At 40.7% G+C, this 20,807-nt stretch overlaps 1 protein-coding gene across 1 annotated transcript in view; it reads right to left on the bottom strand.

Annotated features, from left to right (window-relative positions):
- The window catches only part of Ush2a (usherin), an 828,188-nt gene that overhangs the window by 598,953 nt on the left and 208,428 nt on the right, over positions 1-20,807 (bottom strand). Inside the window, 5 exon segments of the mRNA XM_008834819.2 lie at positions 233-377; positions 5,641-5,810; positions 8,444-8,698; positions 9,944-10,422; positions 17,580-17,742. Of these exon segments, the coding sequence (XP_008833041.1) occupies positions 233-377; positions 5,641-5,810; positions 8,444-8,698; positions 9,944-10,422; positions 17,580-17,742 (1,212 nt within the window).

Raw genomic sequence — 20,807 nt, forward strand, 5'->3', positions numbered from 1 at the left:
GGACCCAGGTTCATGGCTGAGCACAGGAACCATTTTTGTTGGCATCTAACTGGAGCTTTTCTGATGTGGCACCAACATTTGACTTACAGAGTCTTGTTTTGTTTAAAACTGTCATAGCAGACAACATTCAGTGTTAGTGAGGGAGCCGCAGGGAATAGAAAAGACGCATATCATGTCCAAAAGTGCAGAGGTCTGTAGGTGGTTGCTTCCCTACCCACTAAAGCTTACTCACCTGCCGCCAAGGTGTGTCCTGCCCTGGAAGCACTGGCCACACAGCCCACTGAATTGCAGAGAGAGACAGTAAATGTGTAGATCCTATAAGCCTTGAGGCCCTCCACGATGTAGGACTGTTCTTCGGACTTGGCAGAATGTATCAGCTTTAGGGCAAAAGAATAATAAGAGCAATCAAGTAATACTCAGTACAAAACATGCAATCTTGGCAGTTAAAGTTCCATGAATTGAGACCAATGGAATCATTTCCAACTACTATAAGGTAAAGAGATTTTTTTAGAGTCACAACAAGCCAGGGTTTAATTGATAATTGCACAATCACACTGTTTTATGAGGTAATAATACGGTTCCTGAGTGGATAATGAAGAAACCGAGTTACAGCCTCATAAAGCAGCATGGTTGTATGGTTATTGTCACCAACGGTGGAGGAAAAGATGGCGACATTGTCATGGTTACCATGAAAAAGCCCACATGGAACCATGGGGCTTGCCTGAAAGTAACCCAGGACAGTAATACCACATGCTACTTGATGGCAGAGGCGGGAACCCAGGACGATGTCAGTGCCAATCATACTACCATGGCTTAACACATCCACAGAAGAGGGAGAAAGACAGACAGATTGCCAAGTGGCCCCATGAGCTCAGTTCTCAGCTATCTTTGTTATACAAATACACATACAAATTAGACATTTTCAAATGAAAACCAAAGATTTGAGCAAAGGAGATTGAGAGGAACATCATAAAAAAGTAAACAATCGGCATGAAGAGTTCGTCCCTGGAACCAATCACAAGCAACCATGTAAATTTGCTTAGGCTGTGGATGCAAATTATATTTAGGAAGAAAAAAAAAATCACAGAACCAAAAAGCACAGCACCAATCATGAACATGAAATGATTTTTCTTAGGGCTACTGACATGTACTCATGTATCAAACAGTGATGGTTTAGTACAGTAATGGACCAGACTGCAGATATGACTGTGGTCCTTCATGATTGCAGCAACTGAACATTTTCTACTACTCAGTGATGTCATAGCTAGTGAGTACCACAGGGAAAATATCATCTGTTTGTGGTGACGATGATGTAAAAACAAAATATTGTACTACACTGATAGAAAACCTATAGTACTTACAATTGTGGGCAGTACAGAAAAATTGGTAATGATAAAGCAAGACTACGACACTGGTTGATGTATTTACTGTATGCTTTGTAATTAGCACCTAGTCTTTATACTTACAAAAAAAAAACAAAAACAAAAACAAAAACCCAGTTTGCTAAAAAAGTGTGCTGAACTGAATCAGGAGCATGCTTACCATGTTTAAGCCTGGAACATGTAGTCCATGTGTATTGTTTTTTTTGATTTCATCAAGACTGTGTAGTCATGGACATGCCTCATAGGCATGTGTATGTACACTCTATGACATTTGCACAACAACAAATTCTAACAAATTTCTCAGAGTATATCTCTCTCATGAACTGATACAACTTGATACATTCATATGTGATGATACCTCAAAAATAGTCACAAACACGGAATAGTAACATTTGAAACAACTTTAAATATTTTCTATGCAAAAGTACAATAAAATTTGGGGGAGAATGTTTAACTAGGGACTGACTTTAAAACTATATAAACTAAAAAAATACAAGAACAGACTGAAAACAACCACAAAACAGAACACCAAAGATAAATGTGTGGAATGAAATGAAAGGAATAAAGATCAAACACCATTCACATTTGTAAATTTACCTTAGCTCTCATGTTACACCAGATTTGTAAATGTTCTAAGTAAAAGACACATGGCTACACTCGCTGCTTTTAGCACACTAGCTGAAAAAGAGTCATGTGCAGATGGATGGAAAAGTACAATAAAGTATCAAATATTTATTATTGACTCTTTTCTTTGTTCAGTATGAAATTAGAATTCCGTGTTGTGTAAATGTGCTCTTTCCACCAAATGGCTGTGAAAACAAAAAGCAAATCTATTAGTAATGAATTGAAGAGTGTCTCCCCAAAATGCATACCTACCCAGAACTTCAGAATTTCACCTTTTAGAAATGAGATTTTTGCAGGTTTAAGTAGCTAACACATCTTGTATTTTGGGTTAGCCTTAAATCCAACAACTGGTGCCTTCAGAGGAGGCGTGAAGGGGTGCCCAGAGACAGAGGGCACAAAGGCAAAGCAAGTTGACAAAGTAGAGAGGGGAGACCCATTGGCAGAAGCCGAGGAGCATCACCAAGCGTCTGGTGGCAGCTGGAAGAGACTGGCAGTGGCTTCTCTAGGGCATGGGAAGGGCATGGCCCTCCCGGCAGCCTAGTTTCAGTCTTAGAACACGAGAGAATTAACATCTGTCTTATTTTAACCTACTCGGTTTATGGTCATTTTTTTATGGTAGAGCTAGTGTGATGGGAGATGGGCCTGGGCTCTCCACCCATCTGGGGAGACTTTGGAGGTGATTCTGGTTCTAGAACTGTCCCTGAGATCAGCTAAGGCCTTTCCATTACAGCATTATAACTCGGCTCGGCTGCTCAATCTCCCCAGTGCTGCGTCTCATACCTTATATGCCTCCTGCCTTCAAGTTTTCTCCCTCAGAGGTGTTTCTTGGGGAAACTGAACTACGACAGTGGGTACCAGGAACAACAGTCCTAGGAAGACGTCTAAACACAAAGTGGCATGCTCAAGTGGATCACCCCAGCTGGTTGGCTGGAGGACTTCCTCACAGGCAGGCCCACAGTATTGCTGGCATTGTCCAATTTTCAGACTTCCACTAGTGATACAATTATTAAGATAATTTTGGGGAAGTATTAATTTTAAGAATGATATAATCAGATGATTTGTGTCAAATGTCATCTGTACATTAAAAGAAAGAAAATATTAAATTTATAATCAGCAATTTAAGACCAATTAGAAAAGCCTTCTTGAGGGTACCGTTTTTGTATCAATAATGTCGTGTTGAATGGATCATATACTCAAGGAGCAACAAGTATGGAGTGGTTTTAGTAAAACATGTTCCCCAGAGAATGGGACACTTAACTTTTGGAAGATCAAAAGATCTACTGCATCAGCTGGGGTCTTATCAGGACAAGTTGTCTGTGACACTCTAACACATCTAAGTAAAGGAAAAACGATTTTTACTTTGCATCGCCTACATTAAGTGGGAATCGCAATGTCTGATGAACAAATTCATGTCTGAAGGGGATATTCCTCAACAGGAATATCTGACCTCATCAACACATCAACATCAAATTTTGCCTCGTTTCACACATCTCAGAGCAGAACTAGATCCAGGTTTTGGTATAAGCCAATGTTTGGGTCATTAAACCCAATTCATCCTCGGGTCTTAGAAGTAATAATGGCAAGAAATATAAGATACATATTGAAAAGGAATCACAAGGGTTACAGGGTGCCGAGCAAAGGCTGATGAAGTAATGGAACTCCTACGCTACCTGCTAAACCCTCTCAGCATGCTTCTGGGTTCCCATCACAGCAGGGCATCTAACAATGGAGGCTCCAATGGACATGCAGTGGGAAATACTTCTCGTGAGCTGTATTCTTTCAGACACAGCAAATCTTAAGGTCAGGTGCCTGCTCAACTGGAACTCATCTTATGATGGAAGCTATCTAAGATTTGAGCACAAAACATGTTACACGAAACAACCCAAACATGTTACACAGACTGGTGGTTTGAATGAAAATGTCTCCCATAGATTCCAAGTATTTGAACAGTTTGTCCCCAGTTTTGGGAGATCTTAAAAGGTGTGCCTTGCTGGAGGAAGCATGTCACTGGGGAGGGCTTAGGAGTTCTTAAGCCTTGCCTGCTCCAGCCCCCTCTGCCGCTGAGCCTCTCTGCCATGATGGACTCTTGCCCCTTTGGAACTGTAAGCTCAAAAAAAAAAAAAATTCTCCCTTCTATAAGTTGCTTTGGTCAGTGTTTCTATCGCAGCAACAGAAAAGTAACTAATACACAGACCCTTGTGAGTTCCCAGTTGATTAGAAAGAAAGAAAAACACCATGGCTGAGTTCACAGATGGGTTGTGTTGGAAAAGGGCTGCAAGGGGAATATGAGCGATTACTGCTCCATAGCTTTGACTCCTGGTCCTCAGAAACACAGCAGTCATGACAAATCTTCTCAGAGGACAGAACTTGAGGCAGTAAACCTGCTCATCCATTATACGTGGATGAGAAACACCAAATGTAAAAGACATGTAGACTGTGAGGCAGGAACTTGGCTGTGTTGGTCACAAAGATGAAAGATGACTGAAAGATCAGGAAGTGGGTAAACTGGGAAAGAAAAAGTGCACAGACCCTGTGAGTGGACATGACCTAGGAGATCTTTGTATCTCCTGTTAGTACTCATCAAAGAGTATGTCCCTCAGAACGTCCAAGAGAGCAGGATGACGCACACGAGATTGACACCAGCAGCCTCTGTCTTTGACCATTCCCATAATTATAACATGGGCTAGCAAGGAAGTCACCTTCATCTCTAAACAGGAGAAAATTAGAACCTTCCATCTTCTGGGTTTGTGTGCACATCCAATGAGCTAATTCTTGGACACAGTGAAACATCAAGGACTGTTAACTATTACCGTTATCTCTACTGGAGCATACATTATGAGATGGCAGGATGTGGACATAACATCTACAACCTGGAGCATATTCGCTGTGTTCATGGCTTCAGCTGAATTATTCATATACAGTTTTTGAAACAAGGTATGACCTCAAACTCACAATGTAGCCAAGGATGGCTTTGACCTAATCTCACAGCCTTTGCCGTCTAAGAGCTGGGACACGCTGCTGGTACCCAAACCCAGGGCGTCATGCATGCTAGGCAAGCACTTTGCCAGTTGAGTCGCATCCCAGCCCATATTCACAGTTTGTTAAACGTTTTCTTATGCACTGTTATATATAAACTTTTTTCATGACATTTAGGAAGGAACTGAGTTATATACAAAATATGCATATAATCATGACATTTACTAAGGAATTGAGTTATGTACAAAATATGCATATAAAATGCTCTTGTCAAAGTCATTTTTATACTCAAATGAATACAATATAAATATCGACAGATTGTGGACTTGTTAAATACACTATTATATGTTCAGATAATATTTTCAGATTATGGAGTACATAGCTACTGAAAGTTAACTGCTTACAAAATATTTAGGAGTAAGTGGAAACATCAGGTCTTATGAAATAAAATTACATCTGTTTTGTTTTGGTACGTTCTTACCTTAGAAAAATTAGTGGGTTACATATACAGAGAGGACCTCGAACATCTGATACTGTGCTAACTAGATGCTTCATTTAATGACGAGATGGGGGAGTTCTGTTACAAAAATTCTGTAAATTCAGAAAATGTCAAATGAAACTGCAATTCTGAAAGGAAATTAGTTGAAAATAAAAATACCTTTGAAAACATCCTGGGAATATCTTGCTGGGGTGATTGCTCAGAAACCATATTGATGTGATAGCCTACAATGTCTCCTCTTGTAACATCCTCTCCTGACTTCTCCCAGGAGACACTGAGTGAGCACGATGACAGTGGGCGGACTGAAGGACGGAACATGAAGACAGGCGTTATCAAAGAAAAGAGATCATCAAAACCGTGATGCTGTCCCTACAAATTTTCAACTTATATATTCTGGTTTCTGAAAGACAATGTTCTTTGTAAATTATTCTGAATTTTAAAGATTGAAGAGTATACCGGTATATTATGAAAGGTTCACTTTCAAATGTCACCCCAAGGATGTTCTCCATCTCAATATTATCAAGTGAGATATTTTTCATTTACAAAATAATACTTGACTGGGCATTAGAGAGGTATGTAATCAAGAGGACCTGAGTTCAGATCCCAGCGTGTGCATGGAAGCCTGAGCATGACCTCCTGTGGACCTGTGATCTCAGTGTTGTGGCTGGTGGAGACAGTAGGATCACTGGGGCTTGCAGACTACAGCCTAGCTCCAGGTTCAGTGAGAGACATTAAGAATGTGTTTGTGTTGATTAAGATGATTATTAAGTAATGGGGTCGAAAACCAAGGGTATAAATGTTTGAAAGAAATTACAGAAACACAATAAATTTGTCTTTGTCCCCAAGGTTCAGAATGATTGGAGGTAATACACTGGATTTTTCATATAAAGAAGCATTTCATTGAGGCAGACCAATGAAAGACCAGAAAGCAGTAATTTCTAAAGTGTCCTAAAAATTCCCAAAGAAACTCACAGTTTTTGGTAAATTTTTGCTGGAATATTCAGGCACAGACACTCCATACTATCCTCCCCCCAACCCCTACCATTCTTGAGATTTTAAAAATGGAATTAAAATGCGTTAACTGAAGGTATGCTATCAAAGGGCCTCAATGCACTACGCCTGGCCAGCGACCCATGGTTGCAGCTTCATCTGTTTCTTTTAGTCTCTGAACTTGATTTTCCTGTTCCAAAACTCTGTGCCTCAACATCTGTGTGATCAAGGCACTGTTATTTGTCCAAGATTGCTGCTATCAAGAGATGCCCAAACAGGATGCACACTTTATTCATGATGAGTCTCTTAGACAGCCACCTAAAGCCACCTTCATTCTTCATAGTTCTAAAAGGTCAAATTTAGATCAGGATTTAGGTTTCTTTGGTTTCTGTAGATTCAATGCATAGCGAATGTTTTCTGAAATGCTCATGAAATTTGAAATATGCTTAATGTAATAAAGATTGCAAATAAATTATTTGCTGTCATGAAGACATTGCAAGAACACTAAACTTTTGGCTCTCCTTCCACACCGTAATGTCAATTGCTTATTAGAACACATGGGGCTAGAGATGTTTTAAAAATATATTATTGATTTGAGTATTTCATATAATGCATTTGATGGTTTGGTTTAGATCATTGTGGAAAATTTGCTATCTAAGTTATTTGTTTCACAAAGAGAAAAAAATACGAAACAATTGTAAACTGGAAACACTCACTAACTGTAAGTAATGGGCAAGGTAAGACTTGTGGTCACCCCATTTTGGGGCTGGAAATCACCTATTTTGAGGAAGTATACCCCAAGATGTAGGCCTAGAGCTAACCCTTCTCCCTACAATAAATTAATAGCAAAAGCATTTATTTCTCCCTCCTAAAACTTAGCACACATATTTTGTGACTGCAATGGTTATTATTGTTTTGGCTTTTTGAGACAGGGTCTCCCTATAGTCACAGCTGGCCTGGAACTCCCCAGTAGACCAGATTGCCTTCAATCTCACAGATTCACCAATGGCTGGTTTTGTCACTGGGCCCTGAGCTGAAGGGGAAGGAAAGGGGCAGCTGTGGACTAGTGCACATGCAAGTACTGCTCTTGTATTCTGACTGCCAACATGATGTGACCACTTCTCTGTCTCCTCCTGCTGTGGCTCCCCGCTCTGATGGACAGTACCTGGAATGGTGCACTAAATAAACCCTTTCTCCCCTGAGCTGCTTCTGTCAGAGTATTTTTAAATATCTGAATTAAGTTGTGGCTTTATTACTGTTTTCCCCCTTTTTGTTGAATTCGAGTGAATTTCATATATTTTGATCATATTTAGAACTCTCTTGCATCTGCACTTGCTCACTAACTCCCATCATAATCCCTGTACTCTAATCTATAAATACATTAAGGACTATAGAGTCAGGGTTGTGTCTCCAAATGGCCTTCGGTGTGGGTTCATCCACTAGAGCCTGTTCACTCTACCAAGAGTCCCACCCTTAAACAAGACTGAATTTCCCCTTCCCAGTAGCAATCAGTTTCCAATAGTTCCTCATGGTAAGACCCTATTGCTGAAGACACCGCATACATGTGCTGTACAGCAAACGGGGAGAAATCCGGCTGGTGCTGACCTCAGAGCCTCATCTCTACTGTCTAGCTTTCTGAGCACTAAGGTGTTATGCAAGGTATCTGGAGGGAAAATTTAGCAAGAACCTTACCCAGCTATGAATCCTGTGAATCACAACAAGTATTGGCCTGGCAAGCCCACCAGTGTAATAGTTCCACTAATACTGTCAGAGTATTTTTATCACAGCAACAGGAAATGAGACCGTGGTCCTGAATCATTCATGACTACCCCATTATTAGTTTTTCCATTGGCCCACGTAAATTTATCATTTGTGGCTTCCAGAAGGCACTGTCTTAGCACCATTATCTTAATTTCAGGTAGCACATTCATCGAGGGATTTTAGAATTTGAATTCAAAGCACTGATCTGTACCTGATTCTCCTGTCCATCCGGAGATCCAGGCAGAAGACACACTGCCAGCCATTTTCACAACTAACAACCTAAACTGGTACTCTGTGTATGGCTCCAAGTCAGTGATGGATGCAGTGGTTTGGGGAGGTTGTAGTGCATTGTCATTGGCTGATCCTGAAGAGGGCTGAGGGCTGAGCCAGCCACTACTCTCAAACACTGGACCTTCTTCAGTAGATTCCAATCTTTTCATGTATAATTCATATCGGACAATTATGCCTAGAACACAAATAGTAAATTGAAGTGATTGAGTCAAAGGGGCTATTTTTGGGGGTGGGGGAGTACTGGTCATTTAAAGACTGCTGGCTTTTTGGTATTCTAACTAGATCATGCGTTCATTCTTTTAAAAATGTGTTTTATTCATTATTTTTATTTGATGTGTATGAGTGTATTGCTTGAATGTATACAAATGCATCTGTGTCGTGCAATGCCCATGGAGGTCAGAAGAGGGCATTAGATCCCTGAAACTGGAGTTACAGATTGTTAGCTGCCATGTGGGTGCTGGGGACCGAACCCTGTCCTCAGCCAGTGCTCTGAACCACTGAGCCATCTCTCCAGCCCCATGTTCATACTTAAAGTCATCTTAAAGTAGCAACTTAGTAATCTAGTTGATGGGTGTATATGACAGGCAACAAACTGTTAGATAAAAAGATTCTGAACTATAATGAAAGGCACACTTCTGTGGAGGGAAAAGAAATCAAAAGAAGCAAAGGACAAATGTACTGTTTTTATAATCTGTCATAGGTGAACGCAAACATTTTCAGGATAGGTGCTCATAATTTCTGCTAAGGATGGCCAGTTCTTTTGCATATCTATACATTGTACTTTCCAGTTTGCATATCCTCAAATTTGGGGATTTTAATTACATGTTTAACCTAAACCATGTATGCATAAACAGTGTAGTTAAATTCTACCCCGTTTTACCAAGCAACAAAAAAGTCTCAAGTTTTTGCCATAATAGCTGTATGATATAAATTATTAAAAATCTAAGAATGTGTGCCTGGCCTATGTACCCCAGGGTTCAACTTTAGGAACATAAAAATTAACTTAATGGAGTCAGCTAGCCTATATACATATTTTTGTATTATTTTATATACTTTCTTTGTACAAAAGAGAAAATTCACTGCTTATTGGTGCCCTAACTTATGACACAGTCAAACATAATGCATTTCATAAGATAACATTCAATTATAAACATCATTTGTGTTATGGCAGATGTCATTAAGAGCAAAGATAATATTAGCCTTTTAGAAGGCAACTTAATTGAATGGAATTTGTTACTAGATTAGAAGACATACCCTCCTTCACTAACCAGGAGCAATAGACTCTTAGGTCTTTAGAAACTATTTCTCAATTATAATACTGTACATCAATATAAACAAATAGATTTCCTAGTGTTGCTATATAATCCCCACTGGTTGGAATTCTGCAGGAGAGAGAGACATCTGGGTCTTGAATTCTTACCATTCACTTCCACTGGTAGAGACCATGCTAAATGAAGTTCTGTGGAACTGATTTTCTGTATCACAGGTGGACTCAGCCTTTGGGGAGGTGCCTGGGCTGTGGTTACTGTACTGGGCAAACTGTGTAAACAGCCCCCACTAGTACATGCCTGCACAGAAAAGGAGTACTGGGTGCATGGGACCAGGTTCCATATGGTGGCTAAGGTTTCCTGACCTTCAAAGGGAGCACAGGGCTCAATGCTGTCCAAAGGTGTGCAGGATAAAACAGGATCAGAGTGATCAGAGACCTCACTCCAGGTCAGTGTCACAGAGTGAGAGCTAACAGGAAAGACATGAGTCAAGTTGAAGAGTGCTTCTGGGACCCCTGACTTCATCTTGTCTATGACAGCAGTACTCTTTGCTGGACCATGCACACTGGTGGTCTCAATGGCGTAGGTATAAGATGGACAAGGTGACAGGCCAGAGCCTGAGAAGTACTGACTATCTGAAATGAAAAGGCGAACAAGAACACAATTAAGTTCACAGACTGCTCAGGAATCGTTTCTAATTCCCTTCCTCTTAAGCTATGTAACTTTGTAATGTGTTTCAATGAACTCTTTGGATAAGAACATACTTCATATATTTACAAGGAAAATATTCAGGCAGATACTGGCTGCTTTTATTACACAGCATATTGTTTTCTAAAAATGTTGATTATAGTCAAGGATACTTAGAAGTCTGTTTCTGTAATTATTTCGTGCTTACAGACTTTCTCTAACAGAAGAACCACAACATTCCCGCAGTCACTGAGACAGAGATCGCTTTCTCTAGACTGCTCTGCCTGCTGAAGGCTGATGCTCTAAGTCCAGTTCTCTGCAAACTATCACCAAACAGAGGGTGTCTCTCGGTCAGTACCGTGACTGGAACCGTTCCTCATTTTCTTCCAACTCTTTTTTTGCATAGGGGAACTAGAGAGATGGCTCAGCACTTAAGCGCACTGGCTGTTCTTGCAGAGGACCCAGATTCAGTTCCCAGCAATGACATGGTGGCTAGCAGCCATCCCTTTCAGTTTCAGGGGGTCCAATAACCTCTTCTGACCTCTGCAGGCACTGTACGACATTCAGGTAATACATTCATACACATAAAATTAAGTCAGGTGTAGTGGTGCATGGTGCATGCCTTTATTCCCAGAGCTCGGGAGGCAGAGACAAGTGAATCTCTGTGAGTCTGAGGCCAGCCTGGTCTACATAGAGAGTTCCAGGCCAGCTGAGGCTACAGGCAGACCCTGTCTCATAAAGACCAAAAAATAAAATTGCATAGGACTGCAAGTGCCTATTGTATTTAACTGTTAAATCTTGGAAACATTTGTCAACTGCAATAAAGAAATTATTCAAAAGAAGTTCTAGGTAGCCAGAAATTATATGCGTGAAGGGCTTCGGTGAAGAGGTTAAGACATGAGGTAGGTGGCGGCATAACCAGCTGTGCACCGGAACTCTGTTCTCTCACGTGGCGGAAGCTTGCCTCGGGACTGGGAAACCAAGCCAAATCAAAGCAGCTGCTGCCTGCTTCCTTCTGGGATTGTGTGAGGAGGAGTGAGGCTTCTTCCAGCAATGCAGGTTTCGGTGCATTTACATGCCCATGGAGTAAGATATTCAGAGTCTAATTTTAATTCACAGTTTCTTGTTTTCCCAAATAGGAAGGATGCTGTATTGAGAGATAGTGGACCTCCTATGGGACCTTTGTTGGTTGGGACTAGGTGACCCTTTAGCTTCTGGAAGGGTCAGAGGTTGGACATAGGATATAGGAGGGAAAATTAAGAATGTTCTAAGAAATAGGAATTTAGAGGAGACTAGAGGCGTTGTTCATGAGATCTGACCAAGCTGAGAATATCGTGTATTGACCAGCTTCATCTCTGAGCAGTGCCATCTAAATACTGAGGAATGAAACTGGTCAGCTAGACTTCAACAAGCCAACATCCCCTGAAGGAGGTCTGCAAAGGCCCAGAGGGAGGCCACCCCTCCACTAAATGCCACCAGTCACGGCAGTTAAGGGATGGGGTTGAAGGATCTGACAAGGCGAGTGGGGGTCCGAGTGTGCGTGATGTGATCATTCTGTTACGTGCATAGATGCAGATTCTTCCTGAGAACAGACACTGTGTGAGTAACCCATGCGCTTCACTAAGGGTTCAAAAGCTCCACAGAATGAATGCAGGGGAGACAGGGAGACATGGCTACCCTTTGGTGGCGGGAAGGAAACGTATTCAGACAAGCTCTTAGGGCTGAGGTCCAGATTTCGTCTATAAGGGTGCTGCCAAGGCTAGGTGGATGGAAGAAAACTTTGCTGAGGCTCTGTGATGACAAAGTCCCATGGGGGCCGCTTCTCTGCAGTGCTTCGGGAGAAGCTGCGAGCCCTGGGACGCACAAGGAGGCCCCCGTCTGCCATGTACTGGCCAGATCATTGTACCCTTCAAAAAAGCCTTCTTATCTTAAAGATGAGAATGCACAATCATCGTCTTAATTGATAAGAAATTGGAGTAAAACTAAAATCAGGATGGGGTATACAACTGAGCTGAGTTAAAGAATTTAAAAGGGCATGAATAGAATACCCATTAATTATAACAAAAATGATTGATTAAAAAGCACTTCTATCAAGATGGTTGCTTACTGCAAGATAAGGATTTTTGTCTGTCATTTACTCTGTGTTTAAACATCTGAGGACTCATCCCAAACTCTTGTACTTCCAGGGAAGCTGGGAAGCTCCTTTCCTCTGCAGGAATTTGGGATTTTTAACGTTACCTCCCTGGCTTGTAGCACTTCCTTCAGTGCAACAGCCCCAAACTCTGTGCCAGCTCTCATGTTCTTGTGAAGGTGCCATGTTTTTGTATCCCTCTGTGATTTTAATAGACAATCCTCCCGTGGGAGTTGCTCTCCCTACAAAACAGTATCTGTTCAACTCATCCCATGCCACCCCTTACTCTGAACATTTGAAGGGTTCTAAACCACCTTGTTACCACACATACTGTTTTTCCCCACCCACAACCTACCTCGTGCTCCATCAATAATCCTAGCTGAACCCAGGTTCACATTTAATGCACACCCTGTACCTTTGCTGTGCTATCCTCTCCCTCCCGTAGGAGAGCTGTCCCTCCCATCTTGATGTTTCCAGCCAGGGTTGAGGAGATACAAGCATGCTTAGAGCAGCCTAGTGGATCTTTTGTCGTCTACACTGTCTCCTTGAAGAACATGGGTATGGTCTCTAATCTGGCCTTTTTACTAGCATATATCGACAGTACAAAATACTGGGTTATTGTGTGACATTTTCATCCATGATGCAATCATGTGGTCATATTCCGTGTGCCCATTTCCCTCTGGTCCTTCCGTTCTTTTTCCCCTGTTCTGGTCTGTTCTCAGACTTTTCTTCCACCTTCATGTCTTTAAAAAAAAGTCTGCATCTCACTTAAGAGAGGAAACATAGTATTTTTCTGAGTTAGACTTATCTTACTTAATATAATCTCACTTTTACCCATTTTCCTCCAAATGGCACAAGTTCCTTCTTCTCGGGAATAAATAACACTCCCCTGTGCATGCCTCGTGTTCTTCATTCAAGCGTCCTGTAACGGGCACTCAGGTGGATTCTATGGCATGCTGATTGTCAATAATGCAGGAAAAACATGGGAATGCAGGGATCTCCACTATCATGACTTTGGTTCATTTTTAAACCAAAAAGCAATCATATGCATTTTTGTGTGCTGTGTGGTGGTATGTCATGTAAGTGCATTTGCCTGCAGAGTCCAGAAGCCAAAAGAGGGCATCCACTCCCCAGACCTGGAATTACAGGCCATTATGAGCTGTTCACTATGAGTACTGGGAACAGAATTTGGGTCCTCTGCAAAAGCAGGACACTCTGAGGCACTGAGCCGTCTATCTAGGCCCATAGTCAAGTAAGTGTGTGTGTGTGTGTGTGTGTGTGTGTGTGTGTGGTGTGAGTGTGTGGTCCTGGGGCTTGCATCCAGGGCCTCCTGTATGCTAGACAAGCATGCTACCAATGATCAACATTCTCAAACCTAACCTGTATGTCTTTGAGTCGCATATGGATTTTATCAGCAAGGAAGATGATTTCTGGAATCCATTCATCTACTATGTCTGATATGCCTTTGTTTCAAAAATCAAACATATATAATTTCTTATAAGCATTGTACACACACACACACACACACACACACACACATACACACACACACAGGTAGACAGACAGGCAGATGGAAAAACAGACACTACTTACTGAGCACTTCCTAAACATGAAACATTAGCTAAGAACATGGTGAGACATAACGTGACAGGTAGCAGCTGCAGCAAGATGTCACTAGGTGCTGAGTAAAGTGCTACCTTGAGGGCTATGGAAATGGCTCAGTGCTTACCAAGCAAGCATGAGGACCAGAACTCAAATCTCCAGAGCCCCTGTAAATGCTGTCCAGCTTACCTGAAATCAAGCCTCAGATGGCTGAGACAGGTGATCACCAGAGCAAGCTGCCTAGAGAGAACAGTCACACTGATGAGCTCTGGGTTTGGTTGCAAAATCCTGCCTCAACGAGTAAGATGAAAAAGAGGGTGTATGAGGCCTCCACATGCATGTACACACGTGAGCATTCACTCACATACACATGAAAACATACATATACACATACACACTGCACACATGTACAAAGGGAAATCAATCAGTCAAAAATAAAATATCAGACAAAGTGCTCTTTGGGCCCCACACTCTTCTGCATGTGACAGTATGTGTGGCTATGAATCAGCAGCACTTTATTTAGGGGATGACTTAATATACCATAATTTATTTATCGCATTCATGGAAAAACTTTAAAATGATGCCGCCGTATGAGTGTGCTCTGCGGAAAACAATGAGAAAGCTTTAAATACGAGAACACATAATTGTATCACAATCCTAGAAAAATATTCTCCTAGAGCATCTGGCAAGATAACAGGCCAGCCAGGGAAAGTTTCTGTTCCAAGAAAGAATTCTATAACAGTCCCAACGAAATAATCAAACTTGCTTAGAAGACAACACTATTAATTTTCTTTGAAAAGTTCAATGATTCTCCACCTATAATTCCAACTGCCTTTATTTGACCCACAGATTTTTGTTCATTCAGCTGAATAGAAACAGTGTTTCCTTTTCTTATTACTCATGCCAGCCAGGCACTGGAACGGGAGTAATAAGCAGAAGGGTATTATTACGACCACACAAAGCCCGACAGTGCTCACCCATTCTTCTCACTGTCTAAATGCCATCCCGCAGATCATTTTCACATCATTAATTACAGTGATTGCTGAGAGATGCCAGATGTGGTGTTTTTAATGAAAAATACGGTTTTAGGAAATAATACCCTATTTAATAGGATTATATAAATGTCTGATTAGTGAGTGAATACATATTTATTACGCAAGAAGCCATTATTTGGATTCCGTATTAGTACAATCAGAAACAGAGACACACTGTTATAATTCTATCCACACGTCTATAGGATGAATCACAGTGTTCTACTGCTGGGAACTAGGACCGAATGGCACCACAGTTCCAACTTTGCTTCAGAGCTCTTTGGAAAACAGGACCAGTGTGGTTGCAGCTTCTGAAATAATTCAACCAGTGGTCCTGTCAATTTAGAAACCATTTTCAATATTTTTATAACGTCTCTCTTCCTCTACCACAAAAGTTTAAGTTTCAGAACACCTGGATCACGCTGACTTTTGGAAGAAGCTAAACATTTTAGTAGCAGGTTTTCTGGACTCTTTGCCAACATGGCAGATGTAGACAGATGTTCACTTCCCTTCCCAATCGATATCGTGAAGTTCAGAATTCCCATTAACTTCAAAGACTTAACACACAGAATGGATATTTGGAGTTAAGAGAAAGTAGAGGACACAATAAACTAGATGCAGGCCATGAACAGACTCAAACTGTAATCTACTAATGTACTAAATATAATGTACTATTGTCTACGTAGGAGTTCAGAGGTCAGCTAATGTGCTTCACAAGGTATTTCTGCCTCCTTGTTAAGGAAAATTGTAGAAACTCAGCCTCTTAACATAGATTTGCACACTTAAAAAAAAACTTGGTTATGCATGTTATGTAAGAATTTGGAGGTGCTGGAGATGACTCAGCAGGTCAAAGCCCTTTCTGAACAGGGCAGAGAGCTAGTTCCATAGCAGGAAACCACCATGGAAAAAGAGAAAACTAGACAAAAATTGTCCTTTTACCTCCACACACATGCCATGGTATACATGAATTCACACAGAATAATAATGAATAACACAGAAAGTTTAAACAAAAAGAATGTGGAGATTTGAGCATTGAACAAAATGCAATGGAACCCAGCTGGGGTCAGTGTTCTAAGGTTACCTAAAGAGTTTTCTAAGCTAGTTGGTAAGTAAACAGGACTAGTGAGAGAAGCAGGCAGAGATGTGAGCACCTGAAATTTTTTATCACTTCACTACGTGTTTCTGGACTGTGTCTAACGCAGTGGAGTAAATTTTTTAAAGACAGTAGATTTCCAATAATTTGCCATCAGCAAGCTCACTTAATAACTTCATAAAAGTTACTGATGCAAAGACTGCCTTCTTGGTTTGTGTGTACCCTTTCTCTTTCAGTTTAAATTGATGCTGTGCGGCATCCTTGTGAAGGAGGCAGAAGGCCGTAGGAAGTTAAGGATTTCTATGACATGTTTCAGCATTAGCATCATGATTTCAGAATTTAAAACTCTGTCCTAACTAGGAATTTAAAAAGGTGAGCAGGGCCTAGCATTGTAGTTTTGTAAGCTCAGAACTAGAGGGAGAGAGAGGCAGGAAGGCCAACCATGACAGAGGGATTTAAAGTCTAATCTGGGACAAGTGACACTGCCTCAAAAACACAGTTGAATATAGAACAGAAACACTTGCTACGTTTCTGTAGTATCTATATGCAGAGAAAACTCCAAATCTGTTGTTATAATTCTATCAGCATGTATAAATTCAATATAATACTTTCCACATTTTGATACCTTTTAATTATCTTAACGCAAATGCTATCAATGAGTTTCCTTCGTTGATTTATAAACAAATATATGTAGTGTTTCATAGGCTATCATTTATTTAACAGTATATTAGGAATGATTGTGCTATGCTGATACCACAACTGTAACACTGTTTAATGTCTGAATAATTTTCAATATTTTAATATTACGAGCCATATACAAATGGACGCCTCAGGAGTTCACGTCCATTTATAACTTTTTTTTTGATAAACTCTCTATAATACGAATGATGAGTCCAGCAACATACAAAAATTGAAGATATTTCATATATCTTCACAATTTTAGGCACATGAAAGATCGAATGATACAGGCACCCAAAGTGTGAGTCCTGCAGCTTCCCGTCATCTTCATCCACAGGGGATGATGCCCTGCCTTCATCCCAAGGAATCTGATAATCACATTACCAAACAATATGCATCTTATTTTCATTACGTTTCTTTGATTCCTAGTAAGATGTGTAATTCTCTCTCTGCATGATATGTCCTTTGCTTAACAGAGGAATCCACATTCATCCTCAATGTCAAAAACCTAGACTCATCTATCGCTTCTCAGAATACTGGATCCCTTCATCACCAAACCCTTAAACTCACTGTAGGGATGCTGATCTTCAGTTGTGTAGATTTCAGGACCGTCCCTGAATAGAGTGTAGGTAAGCCAATGGGCATTGGGAGAATCAGGTGGACTCCAGGACAGATTGATGGCAGAAGAACTTTGAACTTGTCCTCTGGGTGGAGGTTGCTGGGACCGAGCTAAATTGCAAGGGAGAGAGCATTTATTAGCAAAGGAAATCAATAAACACACTAGTAAACTGAAGTAAGACACCCAGCAAAGAGGTCTTTCTGATTCAGGATCACTTTATCAAGAAGACATGTGGTTTACCAAAACATTAATAAACAAAGGGAATGCATCACCAGTTCCCTAAAACAAAGCTTTTTATCTATAAGCATAAAACAGATTTGTAGGTCATAGCAGCTGACATAGAGATGGAGGGGAGAGAAACCACAGTATATTTAATCATTTCTCTCACTGTAAAAAAAACCATCCAAAGATACACTGCAGCTCTCTTCTATTAAACTTAAAACTTGACATAAATTCCATTGAAATTTGAAAATTAAATAACATACTTTTTGAATTCTTAAGAGTTCTCCCTTCCACTAAGAACAATGCCTTATTTTGCTTGGTAATGCACAATTTAGAGGCTAATATTTGTTAACAAAGAGCGATGGTTGCCAAAAATCTAAATGTTGCCCATCAAACTTAGCATTACTCTGTGAATATTCTAATACCTGAGGTGCTTTTAGGATACAGTTGCTTATCATGCATGTAAGAACATTCATTTAGTTATTTAGTGATAATTTGTGTGGTACAAAAATATGCTGTGGACATATATTATCTTTTACCACTATCAATTTTCTGTCTTCTGAAGTCGTTCCTTTCTTTGAAAGTGAGAGCTTTATTCCGTCCCCCCCCCCGAATATACAGAAAAGGAAAAGAACCACCAACATCCAAAATTCCACCTGCTTTAAGTGACGCAATCCAGTTAGAATTTCCCAAAGTGAGATAGCACAGATGGCTTTTCATGAATATGGTTTGTATTTTAATCCATTAATGCTTTTTTAAGTGATCTTTAAAAAAATCACGCAGGGGCTGGAGAGATGCCTCAATGATTAAGAGCACTGAGTGCTCTTGCAAATGACCCATTTCAGTTCCCAGGACCCACATGACAGCTAACAACCATCTGATCTTTACATGGGTACACTTACTTAAATGCAAAATACTCACATATCTAAAATTAAAAATAAATGGATTTTTAAAAATCATGCAAAGAACTAATTTCATAAAATAATTATAGATATTTTATCTGAAATGTCTGAAGCCATCAGGTAAGTCACTCAGGGTCTCAGGAAGAAAGATTAATTGCATTCCGTAAGTTTCATGGGGTGAGATTCAGAAATGGTCTGTACTCCCAGATGGTACAGAAACTCCAGACACAACAATAACAAAATTCTTCCTATGTATGGCAGATGACCTCGAGGGCACCCTGGAGCCCAAGAGAGACCCAGGCCTCACAATCCAATCTTACCCCTGACTCAGTTTTATCACAACAAAAGTTATAGAACTAACCCAAGGGAAAAGGCACCTCAGCGAAGTACAAGGGAACAAGTTATAAGCATTCTCCCCCAGAGGTATCCAAAAAGTCATGCTAAAATCTCTTAGTAATGCATTATAAAGACATGTGGAAGGGGTTGGGCGGTGTCCCTCTGTGGCAGAGTGCTTGCTCTCATGTCTAAGACCTCGAGCTTCATCCTAGCACTGAAAAAAAAAAAAGGTAAAAAAGTAAGAAATTGAAAGCAAAAGGTGTTGGGGCTGGAGAGACGGCTCAGCAGTTAAGAGCACTGACTGCTCTTGCAAAGGACCCGGGTTTGATTCCCAGCACCCATATGGCGGCTACGAACCATCCTTAATTCCAGTTCCAGGAGAATCCAACACCATGTTCTGGCCTCCACAGCATTATATGACATGGGTCCACTCACATACATGCAGGCAATACACTCATACACATAAAATAAAGACAATACATGAAATATTTTAAAAAACGGAAGTATAAGGTGTTGCTAGCCTGGGAAGCTTACTAGAAACTCGGGGTCCAAGGTTTAATTAAGGGGCTGTTCATACCATCAGCCTTTGTCTGGCACATATCAAAATTTCAGATTTCTAGAAGGAAAGAGATAGTAAGTCCAAACCACAGTTGGTTTGAAAGTGTCAGTACCTACATCCAATCTGATTCACTCTGGGAAGGGTTAGTACTCATAAAATCCAAGTTCCCACAAGCCAACCAAAGTCCAATCTTGTAAAAAGACCTTTCTAAAATGGGCAGTTGGCTTGCTATGCTAAAATTTGCCTATAGGGAACAGATCCTGTAGATGGAAAGGTCTGTAGAAGGGGTATCCTTCCATAATGGCTAGGACCATTTGCAGACAGATGGGGCCAATTGAACATTCCTTCCAAACTGAGAAAAGGGATTGGGGCTCCAATGTTATGACTGCTCTTTCCACCTTCTGTCCAGATGGATGGTGTGTTTCTTCTGGGAGATAAAGTTAAGGAATTAAATGCTGGAGGGCGAGGGAGTCTGTGATGTACACCACAGAGAGACTTGGGGGACAGAGGAGGCCAAGGATTAAAGAGTAAAATGAAGTGATCCCAAGTACTCAATGACTTTCCCCTAGAGCAACTGCTACCTCATCATGATATAGCATCAGTCGTACATCTGCTTTACATCAAGAAGCAGAATCGAGCTCAGCAGTTAAGAGCACTGACTGCTCTTGCAGAGGACCTGGGTTTGATTCCCAGCGCCCAAATGGTGGCTACGAACCGTCCTTAGCTCCAGTTCCAGCGGAATCCGAAGCCCTCTTCTGACCTTCGCAGCACTGCATGACATGGGTGCACTCACCTACATGCAGGCAATACACTCATACACATAAAAAATGATAAATAAATAAATATTTTTTTTAAAAAGAAGCAGAGTCCATGTGTTGGCTCAGTGGGTAAAGGCACCTGCTGCCAGAACTGATGACCTGAGTTCAGTCCACACACATACCATTCTCTCTCCTCCCTCCCTCCCCCCATACACATACATATAAATACAAATAAAATTAGTTTTAAAAGGAATCTATACTATGATCTCCTGGGCATGAGATAATTCAAACCCACTCCTTTTAAAATATTTTATTATTTTTATTTTATGAGCATATTGCCTGCTTGTATCTAAGCATTCCTAAATCTCTTATTTTTAATGCAATTATAAATGAAGTAT

Source organism: Nannospalax galili, unplaced genomic scaffold (assembly GCF_000622305.1).
Source record: "Nannospalax galili isolate Female #2095 unplaced genomic scaffold, S.galili_v1.0 scaffold657, whole genome shotgun sequence".
In the NCBI taxonomy this organism is placed as follows: Eukaryota; Metazoa; Chordata; class Mammalia; order Rodentia; family Spalacidae; genus Nannospalax; species Nannospalax galili.